Source organism: Phragmites australis, chromosome 7, assembly GCF_958298935.1.
Source record: "Phragmites australis chromosome 7, lpPhrAust1.1, whole genome shotgun sequence".
In the NCBI taxonomy this organism is placed as follows: domain Eukaryota; kingdom Viridiplantae; phylum Streptophyta; class Magnoliopsida; order Poales; family Poaceae; genus Phragmites; species Phragmites australis.
In genome coordinates this window covers 15,250,221-15,271,922 of record NC_084927.1, presented here as the reverse complement: position 1 = coordinate 15,271,922, position 21,702 = coordinate 15,250,221, and the positions used below count along the sequence as shown (strand labels likewise).

General features: G+C 46.1%; 1 protein-coding gene across 2 annotated transcripts; it reads right to left on the bottom strand.

Annotated features, from left to right (window-relative positions):
* Window positions 1-1,418: 1,418 nt before the first annotated feature.
* On the bottom strand, window positions 1,419-18,399 carry LOC133924016 (uncharacterized). Of its 2 annotated transcripts, none has more exons than XM_062369369.1 (4): window positions 18,270-18,399; window positions 2,362-2,459; window positions 2,148-2,269; window positions 1,419-1,936 (listed from the first exon to the last, which is right to left on the bottom strand). In XM_062369369.1, the coding sequence occupies exons 2-4, from the start codon at window positions 2,438-2,440 to the stop codon at window positions 1,697-1,699; spliced, it is 441 nt and encodes a 146-aa protein (XP_062225353.1). In that variant the 5' UTR covers window positions 2,441-2,459; window positions 18,270-18,399; the 3' UTR covers window positions 1,419-1,696. The 2 variants fall into 2 exon arrangements, with proteins under 2 accessions (XP_062225353.1, XP_062225354.1); XM_062369370.1 differs by lacking the exon at window positions 18,270-18,399 and adding an exon at window positions 11,929-12,777.
* Between the last annotated feature and the right edge of the window lie 3,303 nt (window positions 18,400-21,702).

Here is a 21,702-nt window from a genome sequence, read left to right as displayed (position 1 = left end):
TCTGTTGGGCACTATTTGGCTCGCTGAAAAGTGAAAAATTACCAGAAACCACTCACTGCATCAACCAGTAAAGCAGACATAAAAATAACTTCGAGTTTGAGACAATCTATCGATTATGTTATAACGCGTTCCAAATGCATCACATTTTTCATAGTGACTACTTAAATCATGGTGCAACACTCATGCTAGGAGCCGGAGACTATTAATATAAAAAAATCATCAAGATTCAGAAGCCAATAAACTCTACATCTCCTACATGTCTAACCAGTTCACATGCTCATACTTGTAGCCACGCCTAAAAAACACATGCACACACAAAATTTTTCCAGAACATCCATAGACACGACAGCATGTCATAGCAGCACAACTAGAAATTTCGAGGTGGATTCAAGCACAGGACTAAATAATTTGATATTTCACAAATATGGTTTGCTTCTATACCCAAAACCACTACAGATCAACAACAGCCAAGCTACCATTAGGCCCCCATGTATTCATCAAGCATAGACACTAGAAGGACATCTATGACAACGATACGCGTAATCCAAAGCGCTCGTGGTCGTATCCCACACTCGCCACCTCCCGATCTGGCGAGAGCACCTGCCAGAAGTGACTACAACGCAATCTAGAGGAAGAAGCCGATGTCGAGGTTGGCCGAGGAGGAGGAAGAAGTATCTGTAATACGGTGGAGGAGGACGACGGCGGAGATGCGTCCAGCGGCGGCGGTGGGAAGCGACCCGAGGCAGAGGAGTCGCCGCGTCAGGGTCGAGCGAGAGCGGACAAGATGAGATGGAATTGAGTTTTCCGTTTTTTCAGACAGGAATCCTCTGGAAGTATCGATGAGCTCCCATGGAATGGGCTGGAATCACGTTTTCCATTTTCATAGTGGATCCAAACAGATAGGGCCTAGAATATGATTTAAATTCGTGCCAATTCCTGCGATCCAAACGGGCCCTAAAAGGATTTTTCTTAAAAAGGGTACTCAACAAACAAGAACTGTTTATGATATTTTAATGAATTCAAAATTAGTCTTAGCATCTTCATCCCAGGTATCAACGCAGAAAAATAATGATTTGATATTTTCTTAACCCTTCTGAGCATTTTGATGTCTTTCTATCGACACTGTTTTCTTTCTCTCTTGCCCATTTTCCTTTTCCTAGAGAACCCAAATCCACCGATTCAAAGATATGTATGCAACAGAGGAGAATAATTCACAGTAACAATGTAGAGTGTAAAGTGAAAACCTTTGGGATTTGGAACGCAAGCAAAATGGGTGGTGAAAGAGAAGCAGCAGCATGGAGACATACGATTCCCTTTCCTTTGGGTTATAGCTCTCACATGAAAAGCACATGGAGGACTTCCCTTAGATCATCTTAGAGCTGGGCTCCCATTTGTTCCAGATGAGGTGATTCGAGAAGTTTCCAAAGAAAAATTGCGCCATCCAAATTTCTAAAAGAATCCATGATTCAAATGTGACCAAACGGTTTCTGTTTATCATCTAAGTCATGGTTCTGATGATGCAGCACAGATACACAGGAAAACTACAAAAACCAACTTTGTGTTCTAAAGAGATGCCAATAAAAGGCAACATTAAACATGCTGAAGTTCTCCCTGTCCGACTCTCAGCTTGCACTTCTTACTTGCAAACATATTTATTGGTGCAGGAAGAGGAAGAGCAAAAGCAATTGCACGGTCGCTACAATTGCACCTCCATGTCAGCTGCAGTAGTCGAGCCATTGGTGTAGACAGGGTGGAGAACATGACCAGCAACAGGATCAACATGAACCCACTTCCTGCCAGTCAACTTGTTGCGTTCAAACCGCACGTGGCCTTCCTTCAGGCAGAAGAGAGTGTGATCCTTCCCCATGCCGACGTAGTTCCCAGGATGGAAGCGGGTTCCTCTCTGGCGGACAATAATGTTTCCTGGTTCCACTTTCTGAAAGATAAAACAAATGTAGGTGGTCAGTAACGGTATCAGATTAATTTTCCACTTCCTGTGATAACAATGAAAATGAGTACCAATATGGTATCATCCATGGAGATTCCTCCGGATCATTTCCATTTTGATGCAATTAAGAGATTCCAGTAACCTCATTAATGTCATAGAGTAAAAGTAAATACAAATCATAAGCATTTGAAGGTTGTACCTCTCCACCAAACTTCTTAACACCCAAATACTTAGGATTCGAGTCACGGCCATTTTTTGTGGATCCAGCAGCCTTTTTGGTGGCCCAGCGTCTAAATACCAAGCCCATTCCTCCAGATGACTCTGGAATCAAGTATAGTTCAGACGGGCAAACTAATTGTTCAGAGTAGCAGAAAAGTACAAGTTCAAGTTAGACAAACTGAATGAGTCATCACCTGTTGCGCTAGTGTACACCGAAACATTTGAGACAAGATCTTTGATATTTACTCTCCTGAAAATTGATGATAAAGCCATCTTGCTTGACACAAGGTAACTGCAATCACAAAGGTTCAAGTGAACTATTTAGATATTAACTGTTATGACCAACAAGTATTATAGCCGGCACACCAAAGGTGGCTAGCAGCGCACAAATGGGAGTGCAGAGTCGTCATTAGTAGGATATCCAGCCAGCTAGAGATTTGGTTCAATTTAGCTAGAGTTAAGAGATATAATAGATTAGTTTAAATTAGAGATAAGAGTTATAATAGATTAGTTTAAATTAGAGATAGAGTCAGTTTAAATTAGAGATATACATAGAGATAAAGGAGATCATGTGAGCCGACTGGATTATGTCCAGCCAGCTATATATAGGAGGTGGCTTCTGGCCGAACAAATTAATAAACAGATTTATCTTCCTCCTCCCTCACTCTCCTCTCGGCTGATGTCTCTCCCTCCCCTTTGTTCTGATCTGCTAGCTGCCGAACCTCTCTGCTGCTCCCTGCCGTGGTTACCAGAAGGTAAATCACGGCACCCCTCGCAGGTCTCTCGAGCCCCAGCCGGTTGTGAAGCACAACTACAATCTAAGGAAGCAAGGCCTTATCAATATGGTACAAAGATGCCAGGTTTTGTTGCTGACGGCTCCAATGTGCAGGCCATGGATGCCCTGACCAAGCTCCTGGCCGACATGAAGGAGCAAATTGCCGTGCAGATGGCTGCTATTGACAAGAAAACCTCAGAAACAGCAAGCCAATTGGCTGTTCTGCAGGCCAGTTTGCCATCTGTTTCCTTGCCGCTGCAGCAGCCGATGGTGTCTATGCCATCTTTGCCGGTGACCACGCAATCTCCAACCATCCCTCCCCTGCCGCAGCATCCCCCCTTTCCCTGCTACAACAGCCCCCCATCTATGCCACACCACTCACCCCCCTGCTGCCACCATAATACCCGAGAATTTTCAGAAATTCAGAAGTTGACCGCAGGACCCGCGAGGAGTTCAAATTTGACCATTTGAACTAATGCTCAGATGGATGATTGGAGACAACGGATGCGTAGATCTCGTCGAGGTGATTCCGTTTTGCTATCTAACGTCCCGTTTGGATACTCGGTGAAGCCGTAGCAAGCCTAACAAATCTATACCGTTGGATGAAAAAAAGAGAGAAAGAGATAAGATCGGGTGGGATCATCCACCATCCCGATCACCGCCTGTTCCGCCTGACAGCCCCAAACGGCTCTCGCCTACGCCAAACCCTAGCGGCCCGCCCCACCACGCTCCGTCGCGCCGTGCCGCCCCGGCTACCGCCACTGGTGGAGGCCGAGGTCAGGGGGGTGTTGAGACCGCTGGTCGGGGGTGGACCTGGGAGGAGCAGAGAGGAGGGGTAGCCGGACTGAGTGCAAGGGGAAGCTGAGCAAAGAAGAAAGAAGAAGAGAGAAAGAAAAAAGAAGAAAGAGGAAGGAAGAAAGAAAAAAGAAGAAAGAGGAAGAAGAAAGAAAAAAGAAGAAAGAGGAAGAAGAAAGGAGGATGAAGGAGGTTGAGGAAAGGAAGGAGGAAGAAGGAAGAAGAAGAGGGTTTTTTCGCAAGATCATGGATTTCGCCATTGATTCGTGATCTCATTGCAAAGATGACTTCTTTGTAGTCCTTAGATGCCTGTGGTTAGTTGAGGTTGGTCGTTTCCGTTGTCGGATTAGAGTTTTGATTGATCTGTTGCGTGCAATGATTTAATTTGGAAGTTCAGGCTTAATCGGTGTCGAATGCAACCATAAGCTAAAAATGAAAGTTGTAAGTCTAGTCGTTATCTTTCTGATGGCGATAGTCTTGTTCGTTCATGATGTCGTCTGTGGAAGGGTAAGGGTGAGGAAGGGAAGAGTATGGCATATGCATATATTTGCAGTCTTCTGGATGTCTTTACTTTAATTGCATCGATGACGTTCTTATATTGCAAAGAAGTCTTTAATACCGTTTTGATGTTGCTGCTATGGTGATTCATAGCTAGCGCGTGGATGTTGTTGTATGGTTAGGATTATATGTTTTCAGATATCGTTAACTCATTCAGCTTCTTATCTTTATTAAAGATAATATTTAATCAATTGTAGCTAAATAGCTTGTTAATCCAATTCACTTGTTGAAATTTTTGAATCTCACCCTTGCTATCTTTCCAGGTGAGCCTTGAGGTGATGTCGCACATGCAGTGGGTGGCTGAACGTTGTTTGCACAATCAACTCCATAATTTGGTTTAGACTTGTTATGTTGTCAATTGACGACTCTTAGCCCTGTTATATATATTTTGACCCGTGGTAGCTTGGATGTATGATCGAGACATGTACCTCGTTTGCTAAGATGCTTATATTGTTATTGTGACATATATTCTCTCTCTCTCTGTTAGTGTGACATATATTTATACAGAGGAGATGCTGCCAAATTTTTCTATGAAGTTCGGCGACTGTTGTAGGTTAGTTTAGTAGCACTCCGGGTTTATGGTGGTCCCCGGGGTATTACAACCGCCCTCCATCACCATCCACAATATTCAATTTCCCCACTCACCATCCTCAATTCCGATCTTGCAACCACCCCAAATTTCATCTGTTATGCAGATTAATTCTACCATTGAGCAAGGTCATACAAGTGGTAAAACAGGTGTGCATCGCTTTCACAAACCCGAATTTCCAACCTTTGATGGCAAGGATGATCCGTTTAGCTGCCTGAATCGCTGCGAGCACTTCTTTCAGCGGCATATCATTTGGTTGGTAGCGCCTAACACTGGTACTTCATGCTGCAACAGGATGCAGGTACACCATCTCAGCTGCGTTTCAAGGAGCTATGCCATCGTCGCTTCGGGTCACCGCTATGAAATAACCCGTTGGGAAAATTGACGCACCTCTCCTTTTCTACAACAGTCGAAGCTTACATGGAGCAGTTTCAGGCCCTCTTGTGTCGTGCAAACCAACTCTCCGTGGCATAGTAGGTCCAAGTTTTTACTAGTGGTTTACCAGATCGGGTGCGCATCAACGTCAAGCTGCCAGACCCTCCCAACCTACAGATGGCGATGAGCTTGGCTTGTGCGTATGAACGTTATGCTCAGGCTATTGAAGGCGTGACAGCATCGACATGCTCCTCTAGTCGTGTATCAGGCAGGCCGGCACCATCCCAAACTACAGTGGCGTCTAAGCCTCCTGGACCACAAGGGTTGGCCCCAGGACCTGCCACGCCATCTCCCCTACTTCGCCCTTTCCATCGCCTATCTCTAGTTGAGCTGGCCGAGCGGCGCAAGAAAGGGCTACGCTACAATTGTGATGAACAGTACGTAAGCGGGCATCGCTGCAGCGCCTGTTCTACATAGAGGTGAATGACTACGATGATTACGACAGCCCAAATGATGCATCGTTTGTAGGCGCTGATGAGCGAATCGTCTCTCTTCACGCGCTCACGGGTATTCAAGCCGAGGAGACTATGCAACTTTGGGTCATCATCAACAATCAGGCACTCCTCGCACTGCTGGACTCTGGCTCTACCCACAACTTCATCAGCGAGTCGCTTGTTCATCGCATGGGTCTGCCAGATGGACAGGTTCGTGCTAGATTAAACGTTGCCATAGCCAATGATGACAAGGTGGTCTACGTAGGTTTGTTCGCTGATCTCTCTATGCGCATAACCTGTAAGACTTCACAGTGGACTGTTACACCATTCCATTGGGCGGCTACGACATTATCCTGGGAGTACGATACTTGCGAATTCTTAGGCCAATTCTATGGGACTTCAACCACCTATGCATGGCTTTCTGGCGGGGTGATCGTTGTGTCTTTTGGAAAGGCCTGGGTCCCCTCGTCAAGATATTTAGCGCATGGAGGCTCATGCGATCCACGGAGATGACTTAGATGCACTACAACTAGAGTTCGACGATTTGTTCGTGAAGCCACATGGACTACCCCTAGCGCTCGTGCAACCATAAGATTCATCTGTTGCTCGACACTACTCCTATGTCGATACACCCATATCGCTACCTGCAACTGCAAAAGGATGAGCTGGAGCACCAATGCGACGCCGCCATGCTAGAGTAGGGTACAATCCGCCCCAGCAACTCAACGTTCTCCTAACTGGTCCTCGTCAAAAAATAGGATAACACATGGAGGTTCTACGTGGACTATCGCGCGCTGAATGAACGGACAGTGAAGGACAAATACCCAATTCCGGTGATGGATGAGTTTCTCAATGAACTGCATGGCGCCTGCTACTTCACCAAGCTTGATCTTTGTTTTGGATATCATCAGGTGCGCATACACCCTAATGAGATTGAGAAGACAACCTTCCAGACGCACCACGACCATTTTGAGTTTCTGGTGATGCCCTTTGGTCTCACAAATGCACCGAGAACGTTCTAGGCCTTGATTAATGAGGTGTTGCGTTCGTTCTTGCGCCAGTTCGTTCTGGTATCCTTTGATGATATTCTGATATACAACGCATCTTGATCGGAGCATATTCAGCATGTTGCATCAATCTTCAAGCTCATGTGCCAACACTCGTTGTTCCTCATGCACTCCAAGTGCATGTTCACTGCTCTGTCCATCCCTTATTTGGGCCACATCATATCAACAGACGGGGTGGCCATGGATGGCAACAAGGTCCAAGCAGTGGAGGCCAGGCCGCACCCCCGCTCCGCTTGGTGCCTGCGTGGATTTCTAGGTTTCACGAGATACTACCGCAAATTTATACAAGACTTCGGCATCATAGCGTCACCACTGACGAAGCTCCTAAAAAAAAGGAGGCGTTTCAGTGGTCGTCCGAGGTGGACTCAACATTTCAAGTGCTTAAGACGGCCTTACCCAGCGCACCAGTGTTGCAGCTGCCGGATTTCAACAAGCTCTTCATAATTGACTACAATGCCTCGGGGACTGGCTTTGCACGGTTCTCCACCAGGGTGCCAGCGCCTTGGCCTTCTTCAGCCTGGTACAAGCAGTCCGCCATTGGCGCTCTTATTTGTGGGGGCGTAAGTTTTGTATCCGCACGGATCATTATAGTCTCAAGTTTATGTTGGACCAATACTTATCCACTATTCCTCAACACCAGTGGATCGACATGCTATTCGGATTCGACTTCACTGTGAGTTTCAGCCAGGCCGTCTCAACACGGCGGCCGATGCTCTCTCCTATCGTGACGCCGACCAAACAACCCTTTTGGCCATCTCAGTGCCCATGTTCCAAGCCTTCACGGAGATACGTCGTGATGTGGAGCTCAACATGGAGATGATAGCTACGCGTGACAAGATTCTATCAGGCGAATTGGTGCACCATGGCAGTTCACTGACGGCCTCATCATTTATGGCCGCTGTGTGTTCCTGCCCACGGCATCCAAATTGTTGCCGACGCTTCTGCAGGCAGCAAACTGCACTAGCCATGAGGGTATTCAGAAGACACTGCATTACTTGCGACCTGATTTCTACGTCCCACATGATAGGCAGCACATCTAAGAATTCCTCCGTGCGTGCATTGTCCGCCAGCGCAACAAGACAAAGACGCTACATCCGGCTGGCCTCCTACAACCCCTGGCGGTGCCATCCAGCATTTGGGCAGACATCTCCATGGATTTCATGGAGGCTTGCCAAAGGTGCACAACAAGTCTGTCATCCTCACCGTCGTCAACCGCTTCTCCAAGTACGCACACTTCATCACACTTGGTCACCCCTACACAGCCACTTCAGTGGCACACCCCTTCTTCGACGACATCGTTCGCCTCCACAGGCTACCCTCCTTTATTGTGAGCGACCGTGACCCGGTATTCTGAAAGTGCATCTAGCCCCTATGTGTGGTTTTGGTAATTAATGACAATACCTATGGACTAACAATGGTGTTGAGTTTGTTAGTAGGTTGTTCCAAAGGTGATGCATGGATGAGAAATATGTATGAGCTCTAGGTAAATGGGGAGATTGAAAATGCATCAAGATGCATGAGCTCTAGGTGATGCTCGGGTAAGTGATGACAATGCCTATGGACTAACAATCATATTGAGAATTGCTATTAGGTTATTCCATAGGAGATGCATAAATGATGAAACATGGATTCTTTGAGAAATGCCATGAGTTCAAAGAATTGCATCAAAAGTCATTAAGATTTTAGTGATGCTCATAAGAAGAAGAAGCTCAATAAGATTAGCAATAAGCTTGAAGGCTAAGTTGCTTGTGAAGATCAAGTAACTAAAGGTATAATTTGTTAATAGAGTTTTATGGACTAACCCGTGTGCTATGTGTTTAAGAATGAGTGGGGTTATGTTCTATATGAAGATTGACAATATGCATGAAGGCTAATAAGTTATTTGTGGAGATCGAGTAACTTAAGGTATAAATGTTGTCATTTAGGTTTTATGGACTAACCCATGTGTTTTGTTCTTGAGAGTGAGTTGGGGTTAGGATCCATAAGAAGGCATGAGTTGAATTGAAATCATATATGCCAAGAGTGAAGAACAAGAGTGGACTCCATATATGAAAAAGTGAATTCCTTGAAGATGTCAAATACAAAGTGGTTTTCTATGGCAAGACGGTGAAGGGCAAGCAAGACTCGGCTGCGATGGACCATCCGTGGTGAAGGGCAAGCAAATGGCTTGGCGCCGAAGGACCAAGGCGGTGGTGAAGAGCGAGTAAAGGCTTTGCGCCGATAGACCGTGCGAGGCCATGGGAAGCTATAGATGATTCACATCAATCATATGAAGAATCAAGAAGAGATGGAGTGAAGAATATATGAAAGTTGGCAACCCTCAAGGTTCGAAAGAAAGAAGCGGTACTTGAAAGTTTTTCAAAAGCTCAAAGTGGTTCAAACGAGTTTTATCTTTGAAAATTGAGTCTAGGTATGCCGCACTATTAAGAGGGATGCAACGTGAGCTAATTGTCGCGTCTCAGTGCTCAAGAGTTCCCAACCAAACCCAAAGTGAGAGTTTGTCGTTAAGAGTCCGGAGCGGGAAGTGCGGAAGTGTCTAAAATAGGTTTTGAAGTGTTCCTAATTTGATCCTATGTGTTTTAGGTCATGAATTCAGTTGGGATGTGTAGCCCTCTGAATAAGCTTTCCATAGAGTCCAAAATCGTCGAAATCGGACTCCGGGATCAAAAGTTATCGCCGTTTTTCGGAGGTCAGCTCTGCTGTGGCCGGAGACTCCGGTGTAGGCCTGATACTCCGGTACCTGCAAAGGCCGGAGACTCCGGTGAAGTCCGGATACTCCGGTACCTGGAGTGTCCGGAGACTCCGGGAAGTCTCCGGGGCTGTTTTCTGGGTTAAATGCCGACCGGAGACTCCGGTGTAGGCCGGATACTCCGGTAAAAGTCCAGAAAAGAGCATAACGGCTAGTTCTAACACATTCTGTGACCGTTCTGACGCCGTATTTGGATTTAGGGTCAGATACTCCGGTGTTCACCGGATACTCCGGTCAGTTCTGACAAAAACAGTAACGACTAGTTGTTTGGAGTGGGCTATTTATACCCCACTCACCCCATCCTTTGGGGCTGCTGCAAGGGGCACGAAAGAACACATTTTTAGAGCCAAAAGAACCTCTCCCACTCCATTCTAGTGTGTGATTCGAGAAGAAAAGTGAGTTGGGTTGAGAGATTGGAAGATTGAGTGCAAGTGAGCCAAATCCATTCTTGAGCACTTGAGTTCTCGACAAGAAGTTCGTCGTCGTGTTTGTTACTCTTGGAGGTGAAGCCTCCTAGGCGGCTAGGCGTCACCGACGAGCACCCAAGGTTGTGGGTTGCCGCGGAAGTTTGTGAAGGGCTCGACTTCGCCTCCGCAAGGGAAGAAATCAAGAGTGGATCGAGGAAAGCGGTTGAAAGAGACCCGGCTCGTTGGAGCTTCCTCAACGGAGACGTAGGATTCACGGTGGTGAATCCGAACTTCGGGAAACAAATCTTTGTGTCTCCTCTCTTGTTTCCTTACTTTTATGTTCTTGCTCAAATCTTTGTGCATATTGCTCGATCTACTTGTTTGTGTGTATTTGAGTGTAGGTTCTTCGTGAAGCTACTTGGAATCATCTCCGGGAACACACGACATCACTTGGTTTGAGCTAGAACTCTCTACTCATTAATTTTATTCAGTTTCGGGCTCAGTTCTGTACAGAACCCTGAGAATCCGGCCTTTACCGGAGTTTCCGGACCTGTACACACCGGAGTATCCGGACTACACCGGAGTCTCCGATGAACAGTAATTTCAGGCATATGAACAGTGTTTTCAGCCTTTTTCAATTTAAGTTTTATTGCGTATCTCTTGCTAAAATTGAGTAATTTTTGTCACCTTAAGATTGTAATTTTCACTCTTATTTAGGGTGATTGTGCACTAGTTGAGCCTAGCATATTTAGTTTTTTCTCTTGTGAAAAACTCGTTAGTTTATATTTCGCTGCAAGTTTAGGCCAACGGTAGAAAGGGTTGAATTTTTGTAAAAACACCTATTCACCCCCCCTCTAGGCGACATCATTGACCTTTCATATTCACAAGTCACTTTTGGAGGGACCTATTCAAGGTGGCAGGTGTGAGCCTCCACATGAGCACGGCGTTCCACCCACAGTCTGATAGACAGATGGAGGCTGCCAATAAGATCATCGCAATGTACTTGCGTTGCATCACGGGTGATCGGCCTCACGCTTGGCTGGAGTGGCTTCCTTGGGCCGAGTACTGCTACAACACGTCTTATCACTTAGCCCTGCGTACATCACCGTTTCAAGTTGTCTATGGGAGGGATTGAGTTAAGAGATAGAATAGATTAGTTTAAATTAGAGATAAGAGTTAGAGATAGAGTCAGTTTAAATTAGAGATATAGATAAATGAGGTCATATGGGCCGGCTGGGATCATGTCTAGTCGGCTATATAAAGGTGGCCTCTGGCCGAACAAATTAATAAACAAATTTATCTTCCTCCTCCCTCTCCCTCTCTCTCTCCTCGCGGCTGATCTCTCTCCCTCCCCTCAGTTCTGATCTGCTCCCTGCCTAACCTCTCTGCTGCTCCCTGCTGTGGTTACCAGAAGGTAATCACGGTAACCCCCTTGCAAGTCTCTCAACCCCTAGCCAGCTATGAAGCACAGGTACAATCTGAGGAGGCGAGGCCTTATCATTAACACTGTATTGCAGTGTTGAATAAGAAATACACCTAGACATTGTCATATTTTTCAACTTCGCCAACTATAACATTTGGGTACTTTATTTTTTACTCTTTTACTAAGCCCAAGTCTCAACCTGTAAGTGTCAAAACTAGGCCTCCCACTTAACGAATTTGTGATATATTGGTCCTCAGCAGTTCTCCTTTGAACTATTATTCATTTGCATACAACAAGTTTGTTTTGAGAGATAGAAGCAGCAAGCAAAGCAATTCAAAATACAGAGCTTATTTAGATTTGACTAAAAAAATATTAAATACATGCCCATCTTCAGTTTGACCAAAAACAATGTTAGTATGGAACTACTGCAATAATAAGCTCCTGAATTTGTACACTACTAATAATATGTCTGGACAAAACTGAATCAGTAATAATTTGTCACAAAAATGTCATGTGGGGGCAGACATACCAGCGACGCCGTGCGCGATAGGCGCGCCCAAGAGATGAGCCAACCACGGAGGCAGCTTCACCGGCAAGTTAGATTAGGATTGATTTGGTTAGAGATAGATTTGGAATTAGTAGATTCGGTTAGATTTGTTAGAGTTGGAGTTAGCTAAGAGTTGGCAGGATTATCTATATATATGTAACCGTGAGAATCAATGAAGGGAAGCAATTAGAATCCAACTCAATCCTCTATCCCGTGCCTTGCTCTTGGGCGTAGCCATCACGGCGCCGCCCAAGTTCAAGCGCATGGTTCCTCGGTCGCGTTCAGCGGCATCTCATTGCTACCAGCTCCACTCGCTGTTCTCTTCCACCGGCCGTGACAACTTGTATTCTGAGACCGCTCTTCCGCTCCCCATGGCCAACGCTGCAAAGACGATTGACGACATTGTCAAGCAGCTCGGCGACATCGCAACCCAACTGAAGTCCCTCGCCGTGACGGTCAGCCAGATCCCAGCGATCAAAGGCGACGTCAATGACCTCAAGAACTAGATCACCGCACACAATGTGGCTATCTCCCGCCTGGAGAAGACCGGATTGTCCATGGACGACAGAGTGAAGCTCGGCACATGGATTCGCGGCGATGGGCCGCAACACATGCACGCCGGCGGACCGCAGGATGACGATTGCCCTCCTCCGTGCTACCACAAACTCGACTTTCCAAATTACAACGGAATGGTCTATCCACTGCCTTGGCTCAATCCATGCGAATAATTCTTCCGTGGAATGAACACCCTGGAGGATCGCAAAGTTTGGCTGGCATCATTCCACATGGATGACGGCACCCAGCTGTGGTACTTTCACTTCGCCTGGGACAACAGTGAACCTTCTTGGCTGGACTATGTCTCCCATGTCCATCGCCGCTTTGAACTGGCCATCTAGGACAATAACCTCGGCGAGCTATTGTCGGCGAGCTCTCCTTGCTTCGTCGCACCGGAACGATGGTGGAGTACTAGGACAAATTCCTCGCACTGGTCTATCGCTGCGACGGTATGTCCGAACACCACCAGATCCAAATCTTCACTGCGGGTCTCCTGGATCCCCTCCGCATGGATGTCGAACTACGTCACCCGGCGACACTAGAGGACACGATGCACTTGGTCTGAGCATACAAACGCCGCGCTCAGGTGCAGAACGCCACGTAACCACCACGCAGTCGACCGTCAACACCGCGACCAGCCACTAGGGACCCAGCGACCGTGGTGACTGCCAAGCCGCGCCGCTTCAAGTTCCTGATGCCGGCCGAGATGGCAGACCGCCGCGCTAAGGGATTGCGCTACAACTACAACGAGAAGTTCTCGCAAGAGCATAAATGCAATAAATTGTTTCACATCGCCCTAGACTGCCTCAACGGTGGTGGCGGATACGAAGATGCCAGAGACGAGCCAAAAATCTCACTGCATGCACTATCCGACATCCAGTCCGGTGACACAATGCGCATCCAAGTCTACATCGGCGTACAACTCTTTCATGCCCTCCTGGATTCGGGATCCACATATAATTTCATTGCCAACACTGCACTATCTAAAGCTGGGCTAACACCACTCAGTCACCTAGGCCTACGGGTCACCGTGGCGAACGGTGACCGCGTTCCGAGCGCAGGCATTTGCCGCCACGTACCTATCCGCGTTCATGACGAAACCTTCAATGTCGACCTCTACTCCCTCGACCTCGGTGAGCACAATGTGGTCCTCGGAGTGCAATGGTTGCGCACCCTCGGGCCAATTATTTGGGATTTTGACAAGATGACCATGACATTTTGGCGCAGTGATCATCGCGTCACTTGGCATGGCCTAACGCGCTGAGCGTTGTCTCAGGTCCTGCACGTTTGCTCGGCACGGGTAGTGCTCGATGCAATCCTGGAGGAATTCGACGACTTGTTCCAACCACCAACAGGCCTTCCACCATCATGGGCATATGACCGTCGTATTCACCTGCTTCCAAGCACACCACCAATGGTCGTCTGGCTGTATCGTTACCCGCCCATCCAGAAGAATGAGCTGGAACGCCAATGCGCCGATATGCTGCAACTCGGACTCATCCGCCGCATCACATTGGCCTTCTCTTTGCCAGTGCTCCTCGTCAAGAAGCACGACGGCTCATGGCGCTTTTGCATCGATTACCGAGTTCTCAACGACAAAACGGTGAAGGATAAGTTTCCAATTCCTGTGATAGCTGAGCTCCTCGATGAACTGAAGGGGGCACGCTTCTTCAACAAGATCGACTTGCGTTCCAGCTATCACCAGATCCGCACGATGGCGACATCCACAAGACGGTGTTCCACACTCATGAGGGTCTCTTCGAGTTCGCCATGATGCCATTTGGCCTAACCAACGCACCGGCGACATTCCAGACCTTGATGAATTAGATCCTCCAACCATTTTACGACGCTTTATGCTGGTATTTTTTGATGACATTTTGATCTACAGCAGCTCATGGGTCGATCACCTTCGTCACACATGTGCTGTGCTCCACTTCCTCCGTTAGCATAACCTTGTCCTCAAGAAGTCAAAATTCTCCTTCGGTGCACCATCCATGGCCTATCTTGGGCATGTCGTCTCGGCAGACGGAGTCTCCATGGACAATGCTAAAATCAAGGCCGTGTTGGACTGGCTGCGTCCGACATCCATGCACGCACTGCGCGGATTCCTCGGTTTAGCGGGTTACTACCGCAAATTCATCAGGGATTTCAGCTCCATTGTTGAGCCCTAGACTCAACTCCTGAAGAAAGAGGGCTTTGCCTGGACTACCGCAGCCTCGTCCACCTTTGACAAACTAAAGGACGCTTTGACAAACTGAAGGACGCTCTGACCACAACACTAGTATTGCAACTACCGGATTTTACTATCTCCGTCACCGTGGAATGTGATGCACCGAGCTCAGGATTTGGAGCTGTTCTACACCAAGGTAGTGTTCCCATTGCATACTTTAGCAAGTCAATAGCGCCACACCATGCTAAATTGGCCGCCTATGAAAAGGAACTCATCGGCCTTGTCTATGCGGTGTGCCAAAGGCGACCATATCTTTGGGGGCATCCATTCATCGTCAAGACCGATCATTATAGCATGAAGTTCTTGCTTGACCAACGCATGTCGACGATTCCACAACATCGTTGGATTAGCAAACTATTCGACTACGATTTTGTGGTCGAGTACAAGCCTGGCACGTCAAACACAGTGGCTGATGCCTTATCTCGTTGCATCAAGGAAACCAGCAATCTCCGGGCCAACCTTCGGTCTTTTGGACGACATCCGATGGGAAACGACCGAGAACAAAGCACTGTAGGAACTCGTGACCAAGATCAACAATGGTGACATGGGGCTGTCGTGGTCGGTACGCGATGGCTTGATCATCCGTGACCGGCGCATTATTCTCGCCAATGCTTCTCCGCTGATTTCCTTGGTCATCTCAGCGGTGCATGAACCAAGACATGTGGGAGTTCAAAAAACGCTCCACTGTGTCAGTCACGATTTTTCCTAGACGGGGGCACGATCACCTGTCGAAGATTACGTGCGCACCTGTTCGGTTTGCCAGCAAAACAAAATCTCAATGCAGCATCTGGCCGGCCTTCTTCTGTCTCTACCGGTGCCGGAGCAAGTTTGGGAGGATGTGGCGATGGACTTCATTGAGGCTTTGCCCAAGGTACACGGGAAGTCAGTCATCTTGACTGTCGTGGATCGGTTTTCCAAATATGCTCACTTCCTTGCCCTGGCACATCCATATACAGTCGAATCCGTGGCCCGTGCATTCTTCGCGGAGGTGTTTCTGGACCATTGTCTCTGATCATGACGCCATCTTTACCAGCTGTTTCTGGACACAGAACTATTAAAGCTCGCCAGCGTCTGTCTACTGAAGAGCACTGCTTTTCACCCACAAACTGGCAGTCAATCAAGGCGGTGAACAAGGTCATCGTGATGTATTTGCGTTGCATGACCGGAGATCGGTCGCGACAATGGGTGTAGTGGCTTCCGTGGGCCGGATATTGTGATAACACATCATTCCACACGACTTTGCAGGATACGCCGTTCCGCATCGTCTACGGTCGCAATCCTCCTACCCTTCGTACTTACAACAGGGGCACGAGGCGTGTGGCAGCAGTCGACAGGCAGTTGGTGGACAGAGATTCCTTCCTCGCCAACGTCCGCAATCGCCTTCATCAAGCTCAACAACACGACAAGCGCTACTACGACGACAAGCACCGACCTCTCACATTCAACGTTGGCCAATGGGTATGGCTTCATCTGCATCATCGCCCGACGACATCCATCTCTGGTGCTTCCTCTAGCAAGCTGGCTCCGCGCTTCTACAACCCTTACAGAATTCGGGAACGCATTGACACGGTGGCTTATCGCCTTGATCTCCTGCCAGGCACGCCTCCATCCGGTGTTCCACATCAACTTGCTGAAACCGTTCGTCGGTGATGCTCCAGCTGCTCCACCACCACTTCTTCAAATTCACAATGGTCATGTTGTGCCAACACCTACTATCATCCTACGTTCGCGCCTAAGCCGAGGTGTTTGGGAAGTGTTGGTCCAATGAGAGGGTCAACCAGCTGTAGAGGCCTTGTGGGAACATGTTCTGGAGTTTCAACAACGTTATCTCACATTCTAGCTTGAGGACGAGTTGTTTCCAGAGGGAGGGAGAGATGTCACGTGGGGGCAGACATACCAGCGACGTTGTGCGCATCAGGCGCGCCCAAAAGATGAGCCAACCACGGAGGCAGCTTCACCGGCAAGTTAGATTAGGATTGATTTGGTTAGAGATAGATTTGGAATTAGTAGATTCGGTTAGATTTGTTAGAGTTGGAGTTAGCTAAGAGTTGGCAAGATTATCTATATATATGTAACCGTGAGAAGCAATGAAGGGAAGCAATTAGAATCCAACTCAATCCTCTATCCCGTGCCTTGCTCTCAGGCGTAGCCATCACGGCACCGCCCAAGTTCAAGCGCACGGTTCCTCGGTCGCGTTCAGTGGCATCTCATTGCTACCAGCTCCGCTCGCTGTTCTCTACCGCCGGCCGTGACAAAAAGATGAAAGCCATCTTTTTTCCTTTCGATACTGGACTTTGTTCAGATGAATTTTTACCTAAAATAATATATATGCTGAGTAATACAAACTTGTAACAAATTTTGAATAAGAATGATAGATAATACATGATAGTTCGTTTTGCCGGACATCTAAACAGTAAACCGCAAGCATCATAATAAAGCTTCACTAATCACTATTACTGAATAAACAAGTCGAGCTGGATGCAAGCAGTACTGATGTTTTTTTTTTCTATTGCAACTTAATGAATACTAAATTAGTTGTTGACTGATTCATCAAATACAGGTGGCCTTTGCTTAACGAGGAACATAAATTTTCTTTGTGTTAACAATAAATCTTCGCATATTCTTGATCTTCCTGAACATTTTTAGTCAAATGCAAATATTACATCTAGAACAAAAAGAAGAAATGTTGCACAACGTCATAGCCTTCCCAAGCTTGGTTTTGGACAATTTAAATGTATAACTATGTTTAGACCTGAACACAATTAGGAAAACCAAATATGAACACATCTGTGCTTGGAAGAAACATGGAAAGTTTCAGATTATTCAAAACCAGAACCACAACTACAACAAGAGATTATATCAGTCTTTGATATTGAAAGGGACCGATTTCAGTGATATGTGACCTCTGAAGAAAGTTATCGAAATGCAGCCATAAAGACATGTTCGAACAAACTCGAGATGCCTACGTAGGTGGGAACACCAGAACCTCAACTTCTGGAGTGATGATTTGTGCATTCATTTACTAAAACCACCATCTGGTTCATACTAACTAGCGCAAAACGCTAAAGATCCTTTTTGGTCAGAGCAAGAAATGCAGGGGCATTTCACCGAGCATGTCAGTTGCATGCATTCGGCGGCCACCTGTCGCTATTTGACTCTCAGGATTTTCACCGAACAGCTGGTGGTTAGCTTAGGCATAGAAGGCACTGCATTGCACCGTTCAGCTCCACCACTCAGGAAACAGAAGTAACGAATCCGCAACAAACAGGACGGACTGGAGAGAAAGAAATAAGTAAGGATTTAGATTTCAGAGCTCACAACAAAGAAAGAGAAAGATTCTGCTGAATAAAATAACCAATTTGTCCAAGCAAGCTAGTGCTTCATATGTAACCAACAGAAGAAGGGATCAAACTCCTCAATTCCGGATGGATCGGATCCCCGCAACACTTCAGTGGTGCTCCCCGCGGGGGGGGGGGGGGGGTGGGTGAGGACGGGAGAAGGAAGAGAGAGGCGCAGTGGTGGCGGCGTGGAAGGATACCTGGGTCCGGATAGAGGCGTGTTCGGCCGGCGCGGAGGGCGAGTCGACGGAGCCGGGAGAATGGACGTCCGGCGAGCCTTCTAAACCAAAGCGCTGTATCTGTTTGGACCTCCTATGCATCACCGAGCTTTTTTTTACATTTTCTAATAGTAATATTTAAATAAATAGTTCATCGAAGAAAAGATTTGTAAAAATAAACGTCTACAACTCTTAAAAGAGCTGCAGGGTGATTAGCATGCTACAATAGTAAGATTACATTTTATCGTCCTTTTTGGAGTGGGTAGCCCAACCCCTAAGAGTAGAGTCTGTACTGCCCCTACCTACTCACTTAGAGAGTGGGTATGCCTCAGCACCTCTTATCACCTTCTGAGAGGGCGGTTAGAGCCCTTATCATTCTCTCAAGAAGTGGTTAGCCTCCTACCGTATACCTCTCATCCACTCAACACACTATAAATAGATTGAAAATCAGTCAAAATAGGTATTTAAATCTAGAAAAAAAAGAGAGGAGGATGAGAGGATAGGGAGGCAGTGCGGTGAAGCTCTACTATTTTTTATCTGTGGATTAGGATTTTGGTTTCCGGTAAATTTTCTAGATTTAATTAAAATACCACTAGATCCAGGATTTAGGGATATAATATTAGTTATATTATATGAGACCTAGGGTTTAGCTAGGTAATCAGAAAATAAGATTTTTTTTATCTTATATTATAAAGATCTATTTCAATATGATATAGAGTACGATAGTTTTTATTATCTAGATTTTACAAAATAGTAATGTAGGTAATAATTATAGATAATTAAAAATTGTATTAAGTAGACGGAGTTTAATTAGTTTAAATTGGTTTGTTTGCTTATGAGCAATATTGATTGTAGCGAACTAAATATATTATTAGGTGATCATCGGTTCCGGTAATTTTGTCAGAAATTCGATAATCAGAAGTATAGTTTTTCGGTGTTAATGTTGGATATATTTTCGGATGTTTTCAGGATCTCCGATAACTATATTTTCATATATATTATGGTAAATGTCATATTTGTTATAGTCCTAGCGGTGTAAATCTCTCTGAATTTCAGTATGTTGTTAAGAGACTTAGTAGAGCCAATGAGACGACTATAGTAGGAATGTGCAAGTGGTTGATACGTCATTTTCAACTGGATCCCAGCAATAAGAGTTTAAGCTGAGAGCTGGGCTAAGTCGTGCTGCTTAGGGGTACTTCAGGGAGCTCGTCCTGATTAATACGACATCTACTTGGAGATAGTACATAGATATAATATGTGAACATGGTCTCCCTCTTGTGTTGCTAGCTGAGGCGTACCAAAAGGATCCAACAGAGAAAAATATTGGGGAAGCAGTAACAGGAACAAGTCAGGCAGTGATGGATAAAGCACACTCGGCAACTGTGGGGACAAGCAAGACATTAGGATTTGCAGGAGATGCAACCGAGGGGTGTAACCGATGAGGGGTAGCACATCTCTAGCACAATTGAAGAGATAGAGAGGGAGGATCAGGAGCTCGAGGAAGTAATTGCCGATAGGATTCATCCAACGAGAAGAAAAATACTTCTATTCCTGCAGAGTTGAGAAATCAAGAATTTTCAAAGCTAGTGGTCAGTGAAGGTCATCAGACACTATGGAAATATCATGAGAACAAGGCGTCCTAGGGTGCTTTGTACCCTACTAAGGAGGTTGTTATTGATACAGTGAAATTCTAGTTGTTGTCTCTTTGGAGGCAGTTCAAGGTTGTGAAGTCAAGAAAAAAGGAGTGCGGCGTCAAGTGTTTGGTGACTAATCGTTCATGGTGGGTGCACGCTTTTATGGGGAAGTGGGTTGACCATTAGGAGTACTCAATACTTAGAGAGCATGACTATCAAATTGATGAAATAGAGTTGTCCTACAGGAACCTGTCATCTGCTGCCAATGTTATGTACGAAGAGATTGTGGACAACCTAAAGTATGAGCCACATTTAATAATTCGTGTTATTGAGGAAAGGTTACATTACATAATAAACTACGCCAAGGCATGAAGGGTGAAACAGAAGGCTATTGAGATGAGGTTTGGGACATATGAAGATTCATATGACAACTTACCATGTCAACTAGTCACAATATATGCGAAAAACTCTAGAAGTTATTTTGACATCAAGCATTACCTCTCGAGTGAGAAGCCTGGAAAACGAGTATTGCAGCGTGCTTTCTTTGCATTTGCGACAACCGTCATGGCATTTAGGCACTGTCGACCCATTATTTATTTGGATGGGACGTTCCTCGTTGAGAAGTATAAATGACAGATACTGTCTGTAATTGCAGTAGACGGGAACAACCAAGTCATGTCACTGGGGTTTGCCTCCATAGAGAGTGAGAATGGGGACAGCTAGTATTGGTCTCTTGAAGCATGCTATTGTTTTGGATCGACCTAATGTATGTTTGATTCATGATAGATATGCAGGGCTGTTGCAGGCTTTGCTGTATGTGCAATACGGGAGTGTTCTACGATGTGTAAGAGCAAAGTGGCCTGACTTGAAGAGCAGGTGATGCATGAGGCATATGGGTGCAAACTTTTACAGATAATTCAAAAAGAAGGACTTGATAAATCTTTTCAAGAAATTGTGCAGTGAAAACCAACAAAGAAAGTTCAATGCACTATAGCAAGACAAGACGAACTAACCACGAAGTAGACAGCTGAGGTAGCATACACTGGAGATGAGTCGGTTGCTCTTGGATGCATCCCAACAGATACTCCCTAGATAGTAAGGAGGTCAAGGTCAGCTGTTAGGAATTTTTCGCAGTGGATACAAAATGAGCCAAGAGAGAAATGGGCATTGATGTACGACACTGGATGGGCAACGCATGGGATGATAACAACAAATCTTGTTGAGATCTATAACTGGTTTATCTGAGGTATGAGGTCCCTCCCACTTGTTAGAATTATTGAAGGCATTCTCCATGGAACTTGCAAATACTTCATTGATCACTATGCAGCTACTTCAAAGGCAATGGCAGATAACAGTATGTTGTATGGATCGATGCAATGTGATTACATGGAGAAGGCCGCAAAGAAGGCACATATGCACTGCGCAAATCAGGAGGAAACTGCAGAGCACAGGTTCAATGTCTTGTGTCGGGATAAGGGTTGTAGGGGTGGCAGACATAAGCGCCATGTACAAGAGTGTGTGCTTAGAATGAAATATGCATCTATATGTGCCAGAAGCCATAAGTACACAGGCCATGTACACACATCATAGCTGCATGTAGGGAGTCCAATATACTCCCCTGACAATATGTTTCATGCTACTTTATGAAGGATCAGATACTGAAGACAGGGAATCATGAGCTTTACAACTACGACATTGTTGACACGTTTAAAAGTGATCTGGGTCCCGCGCAAATGTACGTTGTAGACAAAGAGAAGGTGAAGTACACATCGGGACATCGA

Bases quoted from the DNA above. Each gene is read 5' to 3' on its own strand.
- LOC133924016 (XM_062369369.1), bottom strand. From the start codon at position 2,440: ATGGCTTTATCATCAATTTTCAGGAGAGTAAATATCAAAGATCTTGTC. The intron at 2,270-2,361 runs GTGATGACTCAT...ACTTGATTCCAG, and splicing joins GGTGTACACTAGCGCAACAG to AGTCATCTGGAGGAATGGGC. The intron at 1,937-2,147 runs GTACAACCTTCA...TTTATCTTTCAG, and splicing joins TTAAGAAGTTTGGTGGAGAG to AAAGTGGAACCAGGAAACAT.